This window comes from Eubalaena glacialis, chromosome 10 (assembly GCF_028564815.1).
Source record: "Eubalaena glacialis isolate mEubGla1 chromosome 10, mEubGla1.1.hap2.+ XY, whole genome shotgun sequence".
In the NCBI taxonomy this organism is placed as follows: domain Eukaryota; kingdom Metazoa; phylum Chordata; class Mammalia; order Artiodactyla; family Balaenidae; genus Eubalaena; species Eubalaena glacialis.
The window spans coordinates 48,501,275-48,522,315 of NC_083725.1; the positions used below are offsets into that span (position 1 = coordinate 48,501,275).

At 34.7% G+C, this 21,041-nt stretch overlaps 1 protein-coding gene across 7 annotated transcripts in view; it reads left to right on the forward strand.

Annotated features, from left to right (window-relative positions):
* MTMR2 (myotubularin related protein 2) overlaps window positions 1–21,041 on the forward strand; it is a 105,820-nt gene that overhangs the window by 67,461 nt on the left and 17,318 nt on the right. For all 7 annotated transcript variants that reach the window (XM_061202670.1, XM_061202675.1, XM_061202671.1 and 4 more), the window contains 4 exons: window positions 1,885–1,986; window positions 3,063–3,146; window positions 10,789–10,938; window positions 11,690–11,878. In XM_061202670.1, the coding sequence (XP_061058653.1) occupies window positions 1,885–1,986; window positions 3,063–3,146; window positions 10,789–10,938; window positions 11,690–11,878 (525 nt within the window). The remainder of the gene's footprint in view (window positions 1–1,884; window positions 1,987–3,062; window positions 3,147–10,788; window positions 10,939–11,689; window positions 11,879–21,041) is intronic.

Sequence of the window (21,041 nt, forward strand, 5' to 3'; positions counted from 1 at the left end):
GCCTAATTAACAGCTGTGTACATCTCACTTCTAGATCATCTTTTTCCTTTCTTTTGCTGTTCTGCGAGTGCCAAAAAAGTAAAAGCAACAGCACATGCGTAACTTTCAAGATCCTTTCTCATGCCAATCTTAGAAGCTTTATGAATCTAGTATTAAAGCTAATGACTTAGTAATTATTTGTGTGCTTTTCCATTATCGTTGGAAGGGCTCTTAAGAGTATAATAGCTGTCAGCCGTGTGACAGACACATTGTCTCCTGATTGCTCTTCTGTGGTCTAAGAGTAAATAGAGCACAGAATATAAGAGGACATGAAAGAGGGTGACTTTGAAATTTTGATCATTTTAAATATAACTTTTTCCATAGAACAAGACCATTATCAATAAACCCAAACATTTGTAGGGCCCCTGCTATGGTACTTTTGGAGAGCTCTGTTTAACAGAGTGATTATGAATATCTCTATTAGTTGTAAAGGTATTTACTGATGAAAAACAAAATATCAGCTTAGGTTCTCACACATTTGTTTTAAAAGGTGGTAGAGCTGGCATTCTTATTTTGGATCAGATTTATAGTAAAATGTTCTACTTGTTCATGTTCTGTAGGCGCATTGTAGTGGAGGGTCTGTGTGCTCAGTTTTACAGAATACAGTGCAATAAAGCTGTTTTGAATTCTGTCTAGATGAAACCACTTAAATAAAATGAATAGTCTTGAAATTATTCTTAATCCCGTTTTTTTTCTTGGTGCTGTTAAGATCTCAGTAAGTTGGAACATGAATATCTACATTCAGCCTGAGCATAGAAAACTGCTTGAGAACAAATAAGGGAAGGGAATTTTGCTCTTTAGATCTGACTTTAGAGCCTGGATGATACCAGTCAAACTATTCAAAGTTTTTGCTAGTAGATAGCTGAAGACCTTGGGACGTGGACTGGAGGAAGACCTTTAGGCAGAGTTTGGTTCTATCAGTCTAGTAGCAGGAGCCTTATGAATTGAAGGTCCAACGGAAGTGAGTCCTGGCAAGGGATTATAAATAGGCAGATGATCACCAAGCATAATGGGAATGAAGACATTTATGAAATATAACAACAGCTAATCAGGTTTTTAATAGAGAAATTCATAACACACATTGGGCTTTCACAGGGAGAGGACATACTTTTTTTTTTAAGATTTATTTATTTATTTAATTTATTTTTGGCTGCGTTGGGTCTTAGTTGCGGCATGTGGGGTATTCGTTGAGGCGCGCGGCATCTTTTGTTCCAGTGCGTGGGCTTCTCTCTAGCTGTGGTGTGCAGGTTTTCTCTTCTCTAATTGTGGCATGTGGGCTCTGTAGTTGTGGCGTGCGGGTTCCAGAGCGCGTGGGCTCTGTAGTTTGCGGCAAGCGGGCTCTCTAGTTGAGGCACGTGAGCTCAGTAGTTGTGGCGAGGGGGCTTAGTTGCCCCGTGGCATGTGGAATCTTAGTTCCCCGACCAGGGATCAACCCGCGTCCCCTGCATTGGAAGGTGGATTCTTTACCACTGGACCACCAGGGAAGTCCCAGGACATAATGTTGATAGTGTGTATCAGCCATGTAATATCATGACTTCAGACATAGTATCTCTAATCTCCAGTGCCTACATCAGATGCTGGCTTCTTCAGTGGCCTATCTTGAGTTCATAAGCAGAGGGAAATTTTCTGTCCTCTGAATTCCGCCTTGTATCAGAGTGCCTTGTGTTTATTTTTATTTCTCTCAATAAGGCATTGTAATTTCCCTGCCTCCAGGAGCTGTTGTCTATTTTTGTATCCCACATTCATTCACTTTTTATTTAATGAACAAATAAGTTGCCTTATTTGTTCCTTAAATAAAAAGTGAACAAACAATGATAGGTGACTTGGATCCTAACTCTTTTCTAGGATATTCGGAATTTACGGTTTGCTCATAAACCTGAGGGGCGGACAAGAAGATCTATATTTGAGAATCTAATGAAATATGCATTTCCTGTCTCTAATAACCTGGTAAGAGGTTTCTCATCTTTGAAAAAGCTATGTTATAATTATTGGTGTAGTGTCAAGAAACTTGTCTAGGCTATTTAGAATCTCTCTGTTTACAATCCCACTTTGCCAGATGTCTAGTTTAGGTTTAATCTATAGGACCAGCTTTTTAAGGTATAAAATGAGGAAGCTGGACTAGCTGATTTCTGAGGTCCATCCCTGCAGACTGACATTCTGTCATTATATGATCTTTCTATCCAGGGTATTTTCATGATGAAAAGCTGTGTGTGGTTTTCATTAGGATGTGAAATCTTTTTAATTGAGAGCTGAGAGTTAAGTCTAGCAATTTCAGGAGGGAAGGGTGGATAAATACTTAGAACTGAGTTCCTACTGTGTGCTATTAACAGTACTAGGTTTCCTCATTTATTTTATATAATCTAACTTCTACAGTAGCCCTATAGCCCTAAATAAATATTATTTATCCTTATTTTAAAGTTGAAACCAGGAGCAGGTAAACAATTGACTCAGTGGCATAGTTAGTAAGAAGTAAAATTTAGAATCAATCCTGGTCTTCTGACTCGAGTTTGAGTGTTTATCATCATAGTTGTTCCTGCTATTCTGTCTACATTAATGATAAATCAAATTTTCTTTTTTGGTACAGATTGCATGTCCCAAAATAAAAAGTTTATTCAGTATGTTTTAGAAAATGTAGCATAATCTTTAAAGCTGCTTAACTGCTGATATCTGTGATGTCAAACTAATTAATTATATCAGAAAATGTCTTTTTTATGTAATATCTTTCATTATTTAGAAGTAAACCTAAAACAGCTACCAAAGATATCTGAAGGAAACATGGTGATATGTTAGCATTTGATAAATCTTGGTGGCAGACCTTTGTGCTTTTCTGTGCTTGAAAATATAAAAAAAAGTAAGTTTTCAAAATTATAAAACAAAAGCTGAAACAACAATATAAAGAAGAATACCAATACAAAATATCCTTACAGATAAGTAAATGAAAACTTGGGGTATGATAAGGTTACATTTCTGATTCATTACCTTCTTAAATGTCTTTTTAGCTATTAACTCTTTACTTTTTGTAGCCTCTTTTTGCTTTTGAGTACAAAGAAGTATTCCCTGAAAATGGGTGGAAGCTATATGACTCTCTTTTAGAGTATAGAAGGCAGGTAAGTACTTTTTTTTTTGAATTTCAGTATTCTGTATTCTTTTCATTACAACAAAACGTTCATGGATAGAAGTGAACAGCTTTATATAGTTTTGTGGTTTTTGTTGTTGTTTCTTTAATAAAGGCTAATCTTGATTTTTTTGATTGCCTTTCAGTTTCTTTAAACAGCTTTTCAGACTATGCCAGTGATCTTTCATGAATCTTTACTTATCTAAGAGTTTACAAGTAAATCAGTTTATTTAAAAAATGTTTAATAATTTTAAAAATAAAAATAAAATTGTAAATATATTTACATTTTAATGTTTTTATATGTCATTCGCATTATTCACTCAGATTTTTCTTTTTGGGTATCCTATAATTTAATTCTGAAAACATTTCCTAATAATTCTACTGCTTATAATTTAGCTCCACATAAAATTTTGAAAGTTCTACATTTGCAGAGGACACACTTCTACATAAAATGTTAACAAATCAAATCTGATAGTATACAAAAGAGATAATACATCATGACTAAGGTGAGTTTGCTTAATATTAGAAAACCTAATAATGTGATTCACCACAGTAGGAGATTAAAGCAGAATTCAGTCTTGAAATCTGTGTTACAGTGTATCATTCTCCCTATTCTTCCTCAATATACCACTTCCCAGAGTTCCTATACTGCAGTACTTAAACTCTACCAAAAATAGTCTTTATTTTTAACTTTCCACATGTTCACTGTGCATTCTTGAGAATTTTTCAGACACATTGATTGTTTCTTGGTAATTACTAGATTTGATATTCAAATTATTCTAGAATTCAAATATGACAAACATTAGGCTGTGATTTTTGTATTTAGATTTTAAACATTGCATTTTAATTACTATAAAGCTTCTAATTTTTTAGGTTTGTTTCAGAAAACCAGGAAGAATAAAAAACCATCACCAGAGAACTAAAGATATCCAGATGGTTTGAAACTGATTTTGTTGCTCAATTGCATGTGGCAAGTAAAATTTAAAATTAGTTATAAAACCACCAGTTATAAAATCATTCAGTTATAAAACCGTCAGCTGGCAAAATAGCAGAATACAAAATAAATGGATCAGCTTTTAAAAACCAAGAGTCTACAAGTAACATTGCAAAATTTTTGCTAAACCAAAAATCCAGTGTCAGAATTAGGTGGCAAAGCAATCAGAAAATCTAACAAATGTCTGTAGAATTGTAAAAATGAAGAATATTCTTTGGGAATCTGGGCAAAAATTTCTGTCTGTTGTAATAGCATTCAACATAGAACTTTGGAAAGGAGATGAGATAACTGTGTCCAGCGAAAAGAAAGAAATTAATATGAAAAAGAATAAGTTGAAAAGTGAGTGTGAAAAAACAAACAACCCGATCAAAAAATGGGCATAAGTGAACATTTCTCCAAAGACGTGCAGATGGCCAACAGTCACATGAAAAGAGGCTCAACATTGCCAATTATTAGAGAAATGCAATTCAAAACTGTAATGAAGTGTCACCTCACCCTGGTCAGAATGGCCATCATCAAAAAGTTTACAAATAAATGCTGCAGAGGGTGCGGAGAAAAGAGAACCTTCCTACACTTTTGGTGGGAATGTAAATTGGTATAGTCACTGTGGAAAATAGTCTGGAGGTTCCTTAAAAAACTAAAAATAGAGTTACCATGTGATCTGGAAAAGATGAAAACTCTAATTCAAAGAGATACATGCACCCTAATGTTTCATAGCATCACTATTTACAGTAGCAAAGGCATGGAAGCAACCTAAGTGTTCATCAACTGATGAATGGATCAAGATGTGGTGTGTACACACACACACACACACACACACACACACACACACACAATGGAATATTACTCAGCCATAAAAAGGAATGAAATATTGCCATTTGCAGCAATGTGAATGGACCTAGAGATTATCATACTGAGTGAAGTAAGCCAGGCAGAGAAAGACAAATATATAATATCACTTATATGTGGAACTAAAAAAGTAATACAAATGAACTTGTTTACAAAACAGAAACAGACTCACTGACATAGAAAACAAACTCATGTTTACCAAAGGGGAAAGAGGTGGGGGGAGAGGTAAGTTAGGAGTATGGGATTAACAGATACACACCGCTGTATGTAAAATAAACAATAGTGATTTACTGTATAGTACAGGAACCTATATTCCAATATCTTGTAATAGCCTATAATGGGAAAAAATCAGAGAAAATATGTGTAACTGAATCACTTTGCTGTACATTTGAAACTAATACAATATTGTAAATTAGCTGTACTCCAATTGAAAAAAAAGAGTAAATGAACAGCTATACGCATTCAGGAAGAGAATTATGAGATTAGGAAATGCGGTAGTCAGTACAGCAATGAACTCTACACTGAATGATACAGATGCTTTATGGTCTTTGACTTACTAGATTAATTTGTTGGCTTTTTACTGCAGAGTTAGACACTTTGTCTCTGAGTCAACTAAGTTAAAGTCTAGTGGAGAGGACACTGTATTTGGTGTAGTTAGAAGACTTTTTTTTTTTTAATTTAAGTTTATTACTGAAGAAAATGAAGATAATCTCTTTCTTCTGTTTCTTTCTTTCCTTGTTTTCATTGAGGTATAATTGACATACGACATTATATTAGTTTCAGGTGTATACCATAATGATTTGATATTTATATATATTGCGAAATGATCACCACAGTAAGTCTAGTTAACATCTAGACAGTGTCACCAAAAACAGTTAGGATTTTTTTTCTTGTGATGAGATCTTTGAAGATTTATTCTCTTTGCAACTTTCAAATATACAATACAGTATTAACTATAGTTACCATGCTGTACAGTATATCCCTGTGACTTACATTTACTTTATAATTGGAAGCTTGTACCTTTTGGCTCCCTTCACCATTTTGCCCACTCCTGACCCCCTGCTTCCAAGCTTCCAACAACCAACCATCAGTTTGTTCCCTTTATCTATGAGCTTGTTTTCTTGTTTTGTTTTGTTTTTTTTAAAGATTCCACATATAAGTGAAATCGTCATACAATATTTGTTTTTTTCTGTCTTATTTCACTTAACATTGTGCACTCAGGTTCCATCCGTGTTGTCACAAGTGGCAAGATTTCATTCTTCCTATGGTTGAATAAAATTCCATTATATATAGAGATCTCTCTCCCTCTTTATATATATATATATATATATATACACACCACATTTTCTTTATTCATTCATCAGTGAGCACTTAAATTGTGTCCATATCTTGGCTATTGTAAATAATGCTACAATGAATGGAAGCATATATCTTTTTGAGTTAGTGTTTTCATTTTCTTTGAATAAATACTCAGAAGTGGAATTGCTGGATCATATAGTAGTTCTATTTTTAATTTTTTGAGGAAGCCTCCTTACTGTTTCCCACCAACACTGCACAAGGGCTCCCTTTTCTTCACATCCTCACCAACACTTGTGATTTCTTGTTTTTTTGGTGATTAGCCATTTTATTATTTATTTAAAAAATTATTTATTTATTTTTTAATACATCTTTATTGGAGTATAATTGCTTTACAATGCTGTGTAATTAGCCATTTTAACAGGTGTGAGGTGATATCTCATTGTAGTTTTGATTTGCATTTCCCTGATGATGAGTGATGTTGAGCATCTTTTCATGTGTTTGCTAGCCATTTGTATGTCTTTGGGAAAATGTTTATTCAGATCCTTTGCTCATTTTTAATAGGATTTTTTGTTGTTGTATTTAAGTTCTTTATATATTTTGGATATTAACGCCATATCAGGTATATGGTTTGCAAATATTTTCTCCAGTTTCATAGGGTGCCTTTTCATTTTGTTGATGGTTTTTCCTTTGCTGTTCAGGGTAATCGCTTAATATAAATGTTGAGACTAAAGATAAAGCATCAGAATATTCCTTTTTTCTTCTTTTAAATTAAAAAAAAAATTGGATGCAGTAATACACTCTGTATAAAATTCAAAATGTATAAAAGGGTATACTGAAAGGAAGGTTTCCCTTCTGGCCAACATTGTTCCCCAGCCATCCCAGTTCCTCTCCCTTTAGGAAATAATGTTACTCATTACCCGTATATCCTTTCAGAGATTTTATGCTACACAGCTTGTATAATGTGTATACAGTATTTTTTTAAAGCAGATAATAGCATTCTGTGCACAGTGTATCCTTCTTTTTCATCTAACGTATTTTGGAGATTATACCATCTCAAAACACACGGCCTCTCTATTCTTTTTTTCTTTAAAATTGAGATATAATTCACATACCATAAAATTTTCTACTTTAAAGTGTATACCACTGTTTTTTAACATATTCATAAGGTTGTGCACCTATCACCACAATCTAATTCCAGATCATTTAGAAGACTCAGTTTTGAATCCTAGCTCTAGCACTTGCTTAGCTCTCACACTTAGATATGTGCTGTTGAATGAGTCACTCATGTCACAGTGCCTTTATTTTTTACTTGGTAATAGGAACTGCCTTATAGGATTGTTTGAAGGATTAGTGATACACAGAAAGGCACATTATAAACCATAGAAATCGATCCAAATGATTATTATTATATTTATTACATTGTAAAGCTCTAAAAACAGAAGTCATGATTGGTTGGCTTTTTGTGTGCTGCCGCTGAAACACAAAAGGAAAGCCACATTAAATTTGTAGACCTATACGTTATAGTGCCTAAAGAAATTAGATTATATATTTTTTAAATGGGCAAAACTATTAGTAACCATTTGTTTGTTATTTAAGAGAGTATTTCTTTAATTTTCTCTTGACACATGTAGTGATTATATAGAGGACCCTGAAATTTGTGGATAAGGTCAAGAGAAATCATCAAGTTGCTAAAATAGTAAAAATCAGTATATAGAAGATGAGCATGGTCTTCTGCAGAAATAATCATATGGTAGATATCTTGCTTAACAAATTTGGAGAGCACTGAAGTGCAGTAAAGGAGAACAGAATTTATCCTCAGAACTGGAATGTGAGTAACTAGGGAAAGCTATAATCCAGTTAATTTGGTTGTAAATTGACTCTGACAAATGGATACATTAACTGAAGGGCAGTGATTTGCATGGAGAGTAGAAAGATGTATGCCAGAGATCAACAGTTGTCATTATATCTTTAGCACTGTCTACAAAGGATGTATATGCTGACTAGCCAACTCCAGTTTTCTGCTCGGAAGGCAATTCCTTTAGTGGAGATAGGTGTGTCAGCTTCTGTAAGAATGAGGAGGACAGTAGCCATTAAGGTAATTTAAGTCAATGATTCTACTCCCACCCATCCATTTCTCTGAAGAATATGACACAATCTCCGTGGTAACAGTTCTCCCTGGTAGTGATTTTTCAAGGATATGGGAAGGCAGTGAGAGAGAGATGGGAGTTACCTACCTGGGTTAAAGATGGTACACTAGGATCTCAGGAGATCTGACCCTCTCAGCTTTGACTCCATATTTTCTAAGAAAACTTCAGAAACTAATTTTGCTTCTTGGAGAAGCTTCCTTGTGGTTCATTGATTTTATTCATTCGTATATTCATTCATTCATTCATCAAATTCATGTAGCACCTACTATGTACTAGTGGCTAAAACAGAAAGACACAATCCTGACTCCCAAAGAACATATGTTTAATGGAGGATTCAAAGAAGTAAACTAACAATCAAAATCCACAGTGATGAATATTGTGAATAATAGAGCAAGTACTCCGGTGATAGAAGATGAAGCCATCTGGAAACTGAAGGTTTAGGCTAGACTAGAGTTTAGAGTGGCCAGAGATCAGTCTGGGGAAAGCAGGAGTGTGAAGGTCTTTGCCAAGTCCCATAAAGGGTTCTATACTTTATGTGAAAAGGAATAGGTAACCATTGATAGCTTTTAGGCAGAAGAATGATGTGATAGCTTTTGCATCTTAAAAGAATTTTGAGGCAGTGTGGAGAATGGATTGCGGAGGGACAGAAGAGAAGTGACAATGGCCTGAATTAGGGAAGTGACAGTGAAGATTGAGAGAAGTGAGCAAACTTTTTTCAGGCAGTTTTGGAAGAAAAAAAAATCATAAAAATTAGTCATTCATTGGAAGTAGAGGGTGAGGGAGAGTTAGAGGTGGTATCCAAGTTTCTTGGTTGAGTACCACCTCTATAAACTTACGAATTCATGTTTTTTCGTTGTACATTTTTTATTATAGCATGAACATTTATTTTAAACATCTCTTACTTAAACCTTTTTTTTATTTCTGGAAATAAGTAAGGATCTTACCTGAACAGTTATCTAGAAAGTTGAGGAAAGCAGGAGGGAAGGAGAGATGTAGATCATAGGAAGAAAGTTGGGACCAGGCTAATTAAATGGGGTAAATAGTATGTAAGGCACTGATGAAGAGAGACCTTGGCTAGGGATAGGTGGAAACTCTATTGATAATATTTATCACATGATTACTGGAAGGGAATTTTCCTTTCCTAATTTTAATATCCTCCTGGGTGTTCGGCAACAGCTTTAGAAATACCCCTTTAAAGGAGAGTACCTCCTGCCCTTTGATTTCAGATATTTATAACAATTTTGTGAACCAGGATAGTAAAATTTTTCTTGAGGCACAATGTACTTTTTTTATTAAAAGGATAGATTTAGAATGTACATGGAACTCTTGACAACTTCCTTTGGTCAAGTTACAGTTTGTGCCACAATTTCTTCATCTATAAAATGACAGTAATGAAACCTGAATACAGTAATATGTGTGTGTGTGGGGGTGGGCAGGAGGGGGAGGGAGGGAGGGATAGAGAGAAAGGCTGCTGGCATAGTGCCTGCACATAGTAGGTGCTCAATAAATGTATTTTTTTTCCCTGTAATTTGGTTTCTTTCAGTTTTGTCTTTTTCTGTTTATTATGAGTTGTCAGAGGTAATAAAATTAAAAATACATGTATTTTCTTAATTCCAGCCATTTAATGTAATGGCTTTATTTTCTATGGAATGGAGGATGGAAATTTTAAAGTGTCTTATTAAGTAATCCTATATGTGAAGTGGTATACTAGTTATAAATATGGCAAATATTTAAGGACCAAATGAGTTTAATAATTGGTGTGTTTTTAAAAAAAATTGTTTTAAGTGTTTCCCTTGCCTCTTCTTTTTTTTTTTTTTTTTTTTGGTTTTGCCTTCCATTACTTCCTTGTTTTTTTAAATATGTTTTACATCAGCAACATTTTATTAATACTGTAAAATTCACTTTAGGTATATAAGTGATAAACATGTACATAGCATTCTGGTGGACACTTGGTGTCTGCCCTCAAATTTCTTTGTATAGATGAATGGCAACAGAATCACTCACCAGTCAAACTGTATGAGACTGTTCTTTTTAAAGACAACATTTTCAGTCTTACTGTTTCCTTGCTTTTCATTTGATGTGCTTAGGACAGACCCAACACTCATTCAGTATTTAATGATTTAATAAATCTATTAACATAAAATTGAATGCCAAAATGAACACAGATCCCTGTGTTAGAATATCTCATCCTAAAAGCCTGGTCACCACAGGCAGACAATAACTATTCCAACAACTTAAGTGATAGATAGTGGAGAAAAGAGAAGTTGAATAGGAGGCTTCTGTTCTGATGTTTTAAAATATTTTTGTTAGGCAGTAATTTGTCTTATGTTTTATTTCACATGCAGGGAATTCCAAATGAAAGCTGGAGAATAACAAAGATAAATGAACGGTATGAGCTTTGTGATACATACCCTGCCCTCTTGGTTGTGCCGGCAAATATTCCTGATGAAGAATTAAAGAGAGTGGCATCCTTCAGGTCACGGGGCCGTATCCCAGTAAGTGTGAAGCTGTGCTGAAACTTTCCCGTTGCTTTTGTACTTCACATAATGATGAGGATGACAAATGGGAGAATGGTTGCAGGATTAAAAATAGCTACAGCAGCAGGTCTTCTCTGGGGATATTAGGGAATGAGTTATTTAGTAAAATTAAAACCAGAGGAAAGACTTAGACTAAAGACGTTTCTGGAGAATTTGAGATGGATATTAGAGAGTTGCACAGAATTGCATGGTTCTTAACTCGAAAACAAAGTTGGCTCTGTATTCACTATTTTTTTAATCTTATTATACATCTTTGGTCATGGTGATAAATGCTTTTTTTCCTTTAAATCCTAAAAGAAGAAAACTTTACAAATTTATGATAAATTACTGTGTTCTAGAAAGATAGCTCAAATAATTTTAGGTACAAAAATTCAGATTCTGAAGACTTTATAGTTGGACAGTTTTGCTGATAATAGTACTCAGACTTTAAAAGTGGGGTTTACTTAGCCCCCTTTTAATGTATTTTTTTTCTAGAGACAACACTTCCAATAATCAGTGACTTTCATAAATCAATATCTGATTAACGAATTAGACCAAGTTTTCCACATGCCAAAATTGGCTTGAAAGAAAGGTGATGATTTTTCATAGCAGCCTCGTATATCCTTTTATGGCTAGACTTTGAATCCAATTAGAAAGCAGAGTTTTATAGAGTAATGATTTTCAGAAGAAGCATGTAAAGGGTGTGTTGCCATTTTTTCCCCCCATTAAGGTTTTATCATGGATTCATCCTGAAAGTCAAGCCACAATCACTCGGTGTAGCCAGCCCATGGTAGGGGTAAGTGGGAAGCGAAGCAAAGAAGATGAAAAATACCTTCAAGCCATTATGGACTCCAATGCCCAATCTCATAAAATGTTTATATTTGACGCCCGGCCAAGTGTTAATGCTGTTGCCAATAAGGTGAGATCGTCTTCCAGTAATTAAGATTATAGTTACAGTTTCATGAGTTTGGTGGGAGCCACAGTGCACTAGAAAGACTTCGGGCCTTTCAATGATAAAAATGTAGATTCTAATCCTGGCTCTTCTACTTGATAGTATAACTTTTTAAAAAAATTTTTATCTTATATTGGAGTATAGTTGATTAACAATGTTGTATTAGTTTCAGGTGTACAGCAAAGTGACTCATTTATACATATAAATGTATCTATTCTTTTTCAAATTCTTTTCCCATTTAGGATATTACAGAATATTGATCAGAGTTCCCTGTGCTATACAGTAGGTCCTTATTGGTTATCTGTTTTAAATATAGCAGTGTGTACATGTCAATCCCAGTATAATGTGGAGTCAGTTATTTAATCTTTTTAGTAACTTTAATTTGCTTATTTGTGAAATGAGAATCATAATAACTAACAGGGTTGTTTTAGGGGCAAAACTCACCTGATAAAAAATAGTGCATACTCCTGCTTACTTACGTAAGAAATAGGTATTCATCAATTACTAGTTTCTCTTTCCCTTCTCCGAGCTGGACAATAAACTGAGCTTGTGACTGACAAAAGAAGTCTGCACAGCACTGCTGTAGAAATCATGCAGTGTTCTCAGTGACCAGTGCTGCCCTCTTCTGGCAGCTTTCCACCTGTACAAGCTATTCAGACTGAAAACTTGCAGTTAGCTGGCACAGTGGTCCTGATTTCTGCTATAGAATAAATATTAGCATTGTGGAAATAGAAATTCTACTCCAGTTGACAAAATCTACGATAGGAGAAGGAAAGAGAAGAGATATAATTTAGCTTTAAAAAATTACTTCACATATAAGCAGAAAAAACCCCAAAAGCCCCCCCAAAACTAAAACACCGCAAATCCTATAACTAAATAAGAGAAACACCATTAAATCTTGGTTATACTTCCAGACCTATGTGCAGATGCGTGCACACATATATTTGAGACAGAATGGGATAATTGCAACTTCCTTTTTTTAGTTGGTGCTGTTTCTTTCTATGACAATAAATATCTGTAACATGATAATTACTAACACCAATTGTTTTTGGATATTTAGGTTATTTATGGTTTTTTTTTTTTTTCTATTATAAACAGTGCTGGGGTGACCATCCTTAAATTAAATTATGGAACATGTACCTAATTATTTCTGTCCTATTTAGTGTTTTGAGGACACTGTGAATTTCAGACATTCTCTGTTAAACTGTAAGTATTTCCCCTTAGAGGAGAAATGAGACAATGTGGATATGAAGCTGGTACCCCAGAGACTGGCATGTATTTTTCCAGTAATTACTTGTTCCCTTCCATAAACCTTATACCATGAATTAGCAGGAATGAGACTTAAGATATTGTCTAGGATGAGAGAAGGAGAGAGGCATATAAGGTGGAAAAGGGGGTAGAGCAAAATGTTATATTCCTCATTTTTTTTTTTTTAACATCTTTATTGGAGTATAATTGCTTTACAATGGTGTGTTAGTTTCTGCTTTATAACAACGTGAATCAGCTATACATATACATATATCCCCATATCGCCTCCCTCTTGCATCTCCCTCCCTCCCACCCTCCCTATCCCACCCCTCTAGGTGGTCACAAAGCACCGAGCTGATCTCCCTGTGCTATGCGGCTGCTTCCCACTAGCTATCTGTTTTACATTTGGTAGTGTATATCTGTCCATGCCACTCTATCTCTTCGTCCCAGCTTACCCTTCCCCCTCCCCATGTCCTCAAGTCCATTCTCTACGTCTGCATCTTTATTCCTGTCCTGCCCCTAGGTTCTTCAGAACCTTTTTTTTTTTTAGATTCCATATATATGTGTTAGCATATGGTATTTGTTTTTCTCTTTCTGACATTACTTCACTCTGTATGACAGACTCTAGGTCCATCCACCTCACTACAAATAGTTCAATTTCGTTTCTTTTTATGGCTGAGTAATATTCCATTGTATATATGTGCCACATCTTCTTTATCCATTCATCTGTCGAATGGACACCTAGCAGGAAGCAGGTTGCTTCCATGTCCTGGCTATTGTAAATAGAACTGCAGTGAACATTGTGGTACATGACTCTTTTTGAATTACGGTTTTCTCAGCGTATATGCCCGGTAGTGGGATTGCTGGGTGGTATGGTAATTCTATTTTTAGTTGTATAAGGAACCTCCATACTGTTCTCCATAGTGTCTGTATCAATTTACATGCCCACCAACAGTGCAAGAGGGTTCCCTTTTCTCCACACCCTCTCCAGCATTTACTGTTTATAGATTTTTTGACGATGGCCATTCTGACTGGTGTGAGGTGATACCTCATCATAGTTTTGATTTGCATTTCTCTAAAATGATTAGTGATGTTGAGCATCCTTTCATGTGTTTGTTGCCAATCTGTATATCTTCTTTGGAGAAATGTCTATTTAGGTCTTCTGCTCACTTTTGGATTGGGTTGTTTGTTTTTTTGATATTGAGCTGCATGAGCTGCTTGTAAATTTTGGAGATTAATCTTTTGTCAGTTGCTTCATGTGCAAGTATTTTCTCCCATTCTGAGGGTTGTCTTTTCATCTTATTTATGGTTTCCTTTGCTGTGCAAAAAGCTTTTAAGTTTCATTAGGTCCCATTTGTTTGTTTTTGTTTTTATTTCCATTTCTCTAGGAGGTGGGTCAAAAAGGATCTTGCTGTGATTTATGTCAAAGAGTGTTCTGCCTACATTTTCCTCTAAGAGTTTGATAGTGTCTGGCCTTACATTTAGGTCTTCAGTACATTTTGGGTTTATTTTTGTGTATGGTGTTAGGGAGTGCTCTAATTTCATTCTTTTACATGTAGCTGTCCAGTTTTCCCAGCACCACTTATTGAAGAGGCTGTCTTTTCTCCATTGTATATTCTTGCCTCCTTTATCAAAAGTATGGTCACCATATGTGCATGGGTTTATCTCTGGACTTTCTCTCCTATTCCATTGATCTATATTTCTGTTTCTGTGACAGTACCATACTGTCTTGATTACTGTAGCTTTGTAGTATAGTCTGAAGTCCGGGAACCTGATTCCTCCAGCTCCGTTTTTCTTTCTCAAGATTGCTTTGACTATTCCGGGTCTTTTGTATTTCCATACAAACTGTGAAATTTTTTGTTCTAGTTCTGTGAAAAATGCAATTGGTAGTTTGATAGGGATTGCATTGAATCTGTAGATTGCTTTGGGTAGTAGGGTCATTTCCACAATGTTGATTCTTCCAATCCAAGAACATGGTATATCTCTCCATCTGTTTGTATCACCTTTAATTTCTTTCCTTAGTGTCTTATAGTTTTCTGCATACAGGTCTTTTGTCTCCTTAGGTAGGTTTATTCCTAGGTATTTTATTCTTTTTGTTGCAGTGGTAAATGGGAGTGTTTCCTTAATTTCTCTTACAGATTTTTTATCATTAGTGTATAGGAATGCAAGATATTTCTGTGCATTAATTTTGTATCCTGCTACTTTACCAAATGCATTGATTAGCTCTAGTAGTTTTCTGGTAGCATCTTTAGGATTCTCTGTGTATTCTCATGTCATCTGCTAACAGTGACAGCTTTACTTCTTTTCCGATTTGGATTCCTTTTTTCTTTTTCCTCTCTGATGGCTCTGGCTAAAACTTCCGAAACTATGTTGAATAATAATGGTGAGAGCGGACAACCTTGTTTCGTTCCTGATCTTAGAGGAAATGGTTTCAGTTTTTCACCATTGAGGATGATGTTGGCTGTGGGTTTGTCATATATGGCCTTTGTTATGTTGAGGTAAGTTCCCACTATGCCTACTTTCTGGAGGGTTTTTATCGTAAATGGGTGTTGAATTTTGTCGAAAGCTTTTTCTGCATCTATTGAGATGATCATATGGTTTTTCTCCTTCAATTTGTTAATATGATTTATCACATCGATTGATTTGCATATATTGAAGAATCCTTGCATTCCTGGGATAAACCCCACTTGATCATGGTGTATGATCCTTTTAATGTGCTGTTGGATTCTGTTTGCTAGTAGTTTGTTGAGGATTTTTGCATCTGTGTTCATCAGTGATATTGGCCTGTAGTTTTCTTTCTTTGTGACCTCTTTGTCTCGTTTTGGTATCAGGGTGATGGTGGCCTTGTAGAATGAGTTTGCAAGTGTTCCTCTCTCTGCTATATTTTGGAAGAGTTTGAGAAGGATAGGTGTTAGCTCTTCTTTAAATGTTTGATAGAATTCGCCTGTGAAGCCATCTGGTCCTGGGCTGTTGTTTGTTGGAAGATTTTTAATCACAGTCTCAATTTCAGTGCTTGTGATTGGTCTGTTTATATTTTCTGTTTCTTCCTGGTTCAGTCTCAGAAGGTTTTGCTTTTCTAAGAATGTGTCCGTTTCTTCCAGGTTGTCCATTTTATTGGCATATAGTTGCTTTTAGTAATCTCTCATAATCTTTTGTATTTCGGCAGTGTTACTTGTTACTTCTCCTTTTTCATTTCTAATGCTGTTGACTTGAGTATTCTCCCTTTTTTTCTTGATGAGTCTAGCTAATGGTTTATCAATTTTGTTTATCTTCTCAAAGAAACAGCTTTTAGTTTTAGTGATCTTTGCTGTCATTTCCTTCATTTCTTTTTCATTTATTTCTGATCTGATCTTTATGATTTCTTTCCTTCTGCTATCTTTGGGGGTTTTTTGTTCTTCTTTCTCTAATTGCTTTAGGTGTAAGGTTAGGTTGTTTATTTGAGATTTTTCTTGTTTCTTGAGGTAGGATTGTATTGCGATAAACTTCCCTCTTGGCACTGCTTTTGCTGCATCCCAAAGGTTTTGGGTCATCGTGTTTTCATTGTCATTCGTTTCTAGGTATTTTTGGATTTCCTCTTTGATTTCTTCAGTGATCTCTTGGTTATTTAGTAGTGTATTATTTAGCCTCCATGTGTTTGTATTTTTTACAGATTTTTTCCTGTAATTGATACCTAGTCTTATAGCGTTGTGGTCGGAAAAGATACCTGATACAATTTCAATTTTCTTAAATTTACCAAGGCTTGACTTGTGACCCAAGATATGATTTATCCTGGAGAATGTTCTATGAGCACTTGAGAAGGAAGTGTATTCTGTTGTTTTTGGATGGAATGTCCTATAAATATCAATTAAGTCCCTCTTGTTTAATGTATCATTTAAAGCTTCTGTTTCCTTATTCATTTTGGATGATCTGTCCACTGCTGAAAGTGGGGTGTTAAAGTCCCCTACTATGATTGTGTTACTGTTGATTTCCCCTTTTATGGCAGTTAGCATTTGCCTTACATATTGAGGTGTTCCTATGTTGGATGCATAAATATTTACAATTGTTATATCTTCTTCTTGTACTGATCCCTTGATCATTATGTAGTGTCCTTCTTTGTCTCTTGTAATAGTCTTTATTTTAAAGTCTATTTTGTCTGGTATGAGAATTGCTACTCCAGCTTTCTTTTGATTTCCATTTGCATGGAATATCTTTTTCCATCCCCTCACTTTCAGTCTGTTTGTGTCCCTAGGTCTGAAGTGGGTCTCTTGTAGACAGCATGTATACGGGTCTTGTTTTTGTATCCATTCAGCCAATCTATGTCTTTTGGTTGGAGCATTTAATCCATTTTCATTTAAGGTAATTATTGATATGTATGTTCCTATTCCCATTTTCTTAATTGTTTTGGGTTGTTTATTGTAGGTCTTTTCCTTCTCTTGTGTTTCCTGTGTAGAGAAGTTCCTTTAGCATTTGTTGCAAAGCTGGTTTGGTGGTGCTCAATTCTCTTAGCTTTTGCTTGTCTGTAAAGGTTTTAATTTCTCCATCGAATCTGAATGAGATCCTTGCTGGGTAGAGAATCTTAGTTGTAGGCTTTTCCCTTTCATCACTTTAAATATGTCCTGCCACTCCCTTTTGGCTTGCAGAGTTTCTGCAGAAGATCAGCCGTTAACCTTATGGGGATTCCCTTGTATATTATTTGTTGTTTCTCCCTTGCTGCTTTTAATATTTTTTCTTTGTATTTAGTTTTTGATAGTTTGATTAAAATGTGTCTTGGTGTCGTCTTATTTTTTAAGTCATTCCCGTGTGTATTTCACTACGGAAATCTCTCTTTTTTTAAAAGACTCCGATATAGTTTATCCATTGGGACATTTTTCTGATATGTAATAGACAACAAAAATCTAGGAAGGCATAGACAAAGCAAAGAAATAAAAATCACTTATAATCACCAGTCTTTGATATATTTTCTCCCAGTGTTCTGTGCATTTATGTATTGTTACTTTTCATTGTTTTTCCTCTTTATATGAATTATTTCTTTTCATGAAATATTCCTGAAATAACTTTAATAGTGCTCATCATACAGCTATATCATTGTGCACTTAATCATTCTTCTAATATTAGGTGTTTAAGTATTTAGTATTTTAAATATAGCTAAAATAAGTATCTTTTGTTGGGATCTTTATTTCCATAAACTAGTTTCGTAGATATACCATTACTATATCATAGTTTAAAGTATGCATATTTTTAGAAGTTTTGTTACATATTGCCAGCATTCTTCGGGAAGGTTAGTTTACCAGCTTGATATATTTTTTCCTGCCGTTTTATTGAGATATAATTGACATAGAAAAGTGCGTAAGTTTAAGGTGTACAACATAATGATTTGATATATGCATATATTGTGAAATGATCATCCCCTAAGTTTAGTTAACATCCATCACCTCACGCAGTTACATTTTTTTCCTTGTGAATTTTCAAAGTCTACTCTCTTAGCAACTTTCAAATATACAATATAGTATTGTTGACTATAGTCATCATGTTGTGCATTACATCACCACTACTTACTTATCTTTTAACTGGAAGTTTGCCCTTTTTTACTACCTTCACCCAATCTCCCCACCATCTCCCTTTTAAAATTTGCAAAAGTATACATCCTTGTTGCAACAAGTATTTTTTTACCTTCGTAGTAAGAACATTTTTTATAGCTTTGTCAGTGTGAATATGACAACTGCTTTTGCACCATGAGCCGTATCAAGAATTAAAACTGTACTAGCCACTAAGTCTTCCATGTGTGCCCTACCGCAATTAAATTTACCTTCTACCCCTGCTAAGAGTAACCACTATCCTAACTTTTATAGTAGTCTTCTTACATTACTTTATACTTTTATTACTGAAGTGTATACATCTCTAGACTCTTAGCCTTGCCTTTTCAAGTACTGTATTTGATATGTCTTTTAAGTCTCTCTTCATCTATAGTCTTCCCCTTGCCCTTCCTTTCTCCTTCCCTCCCTCCTTCACTCCAATATATTTTATTGTAGAGTTTTCCACAGTCCAGATTTTGCCGATTGTATTATGGTATGGTTCAACTTTCTTCTGTTCTCTGAATTTCCTTCACATGAATTCAGAGGTTTATTCAGATTCAGGTTCAACTCCTTTGGCAAGGCTATAGGGGATATATCAGGAGGCACATAATTTGTGGCTGATTCTTCTTTTTGGGATATCAGCAGCTGTTCATGCTCAGTTACCGAGATGTATTAATTCACTGGGGTTGCAGAATGGTGATATTCTAATTTCATGATTTCCTTTTCAGCTAAGTTGAACTCTTTCTGTAAAGAAACACTTTCTCTTATCTAAATTTTGGTTAACTGGCAGTTCAGTTCATATAAGAAAGCCAGGATAAATGCTTGATTCTTTTTCCTTATTTATCAGTTTTCCCAATAATGAATTTACTCCCTACCATCCCATGAGGGTGACTAATTTTTTTAAGTGTCATTATGAATGCATGTATTTATATGTAGTCAACAATTTCTAATTCATTGCAGATGGTATTTTTTTTTTTTTTGAAAAAAAAAATATTCCCACCTTTGGTCTGAGGGACACTTTTCAAGTTATCTCCTGAGTTCTTTTGACATAACCATAATAATGTTTGCTATCTGGTATGACAAGGTATACCAGACTCATCAGGAAATCTTGTATGTTTCCTGCCGCAGGCTTAGAATAGCCATTTCTCTAAGAAGTTCTGGTTTCTGTTAGTAGGAAATGGTATTTCAAACCATAATCTGGGTGCTAAGGATAATTATTTGCTACTGGGTTGGTCTAATTTCTAAGTCTTTTCAGTGGATAGAGCTTGGAAAAGTTTGTTTATATGTTTTTAAAGATAAAGTATTATACCTCATGAGTTCATACTGGTGCTTTCAATTTAAATTCAGTGCTAGAGTTTTTACGTAACTTCTTCTAAATTACATGTGTATCTCCTTTCTTCCACACCAGAAATCCCGATTCTCAAAGACAGAGGGGATAATAACATTAGTATGCTTCATAATTACTCATTTGCTTTATCCTACCATGGTCTTAGAATAACAGTATTAATAGTATCATCACCAGTACATTTACTGAAAAGTTAAATTTTTTTCCATTTGCTCCCATTTTAAAATGAATTGTATTTACGTTATCAGACCATGTGTAGTCTTTACATAGTCTCTCTTTTGTACACATACTTTTTGCCTCTTACCTCTGACTTCTACAAGTAGCTAAATATTTTGTGCTGGCAACCAATTCTTATATGGATGTCTTTCTGGTCTTTTTCTTTTGTCTGGAGTTGTTCCCTTGTAAATATTTCAGCAAGGCTCATAAGAACTATATTCTGAGTATTTGTATGCTGATAGCAGCTTTATGTCCTTTATATTTGAGTTAGCTTTGCTGGGCATAAAATTCTTGGCTTACATTTGATTTTATTGAATGTCTTAAATATGTTGCTTTTTTTTGGCATAAAGTTTCAAAGTCTGATGATAAACTAAATTTCCTTTCCTTCTAAGTCACTCTTTTTACTTGGATTTGTGAAAGATTTTGTTTTTTCTTTTTCTTTGAAGTCCAGTTATTTTGCCAGAATATGTCTTCATGTTTTGTGTTCTGGGTCTATATTATCAAGTATGCATGTATGCTATTTTGATTGGTAATTTCCAATTTAAAAATTTCATGAATGTTTTCTTTAATCATAGTTCTTAGTATTTGTTTCATTTCCATGTATGGCTTGCTTCTTCCGGACTTCTGTTACTCCTGTGCTGGCTCTTCTTTGCCTATCTTCATCATTTGCCACTTTCTCTTGAATCCTTTTTATGCTTTCTATTTCTGTTTTGGTTTTATATTTTGCTTTTCACTGTCTATTTCTTTTAATTTAATATCCATTGTATTT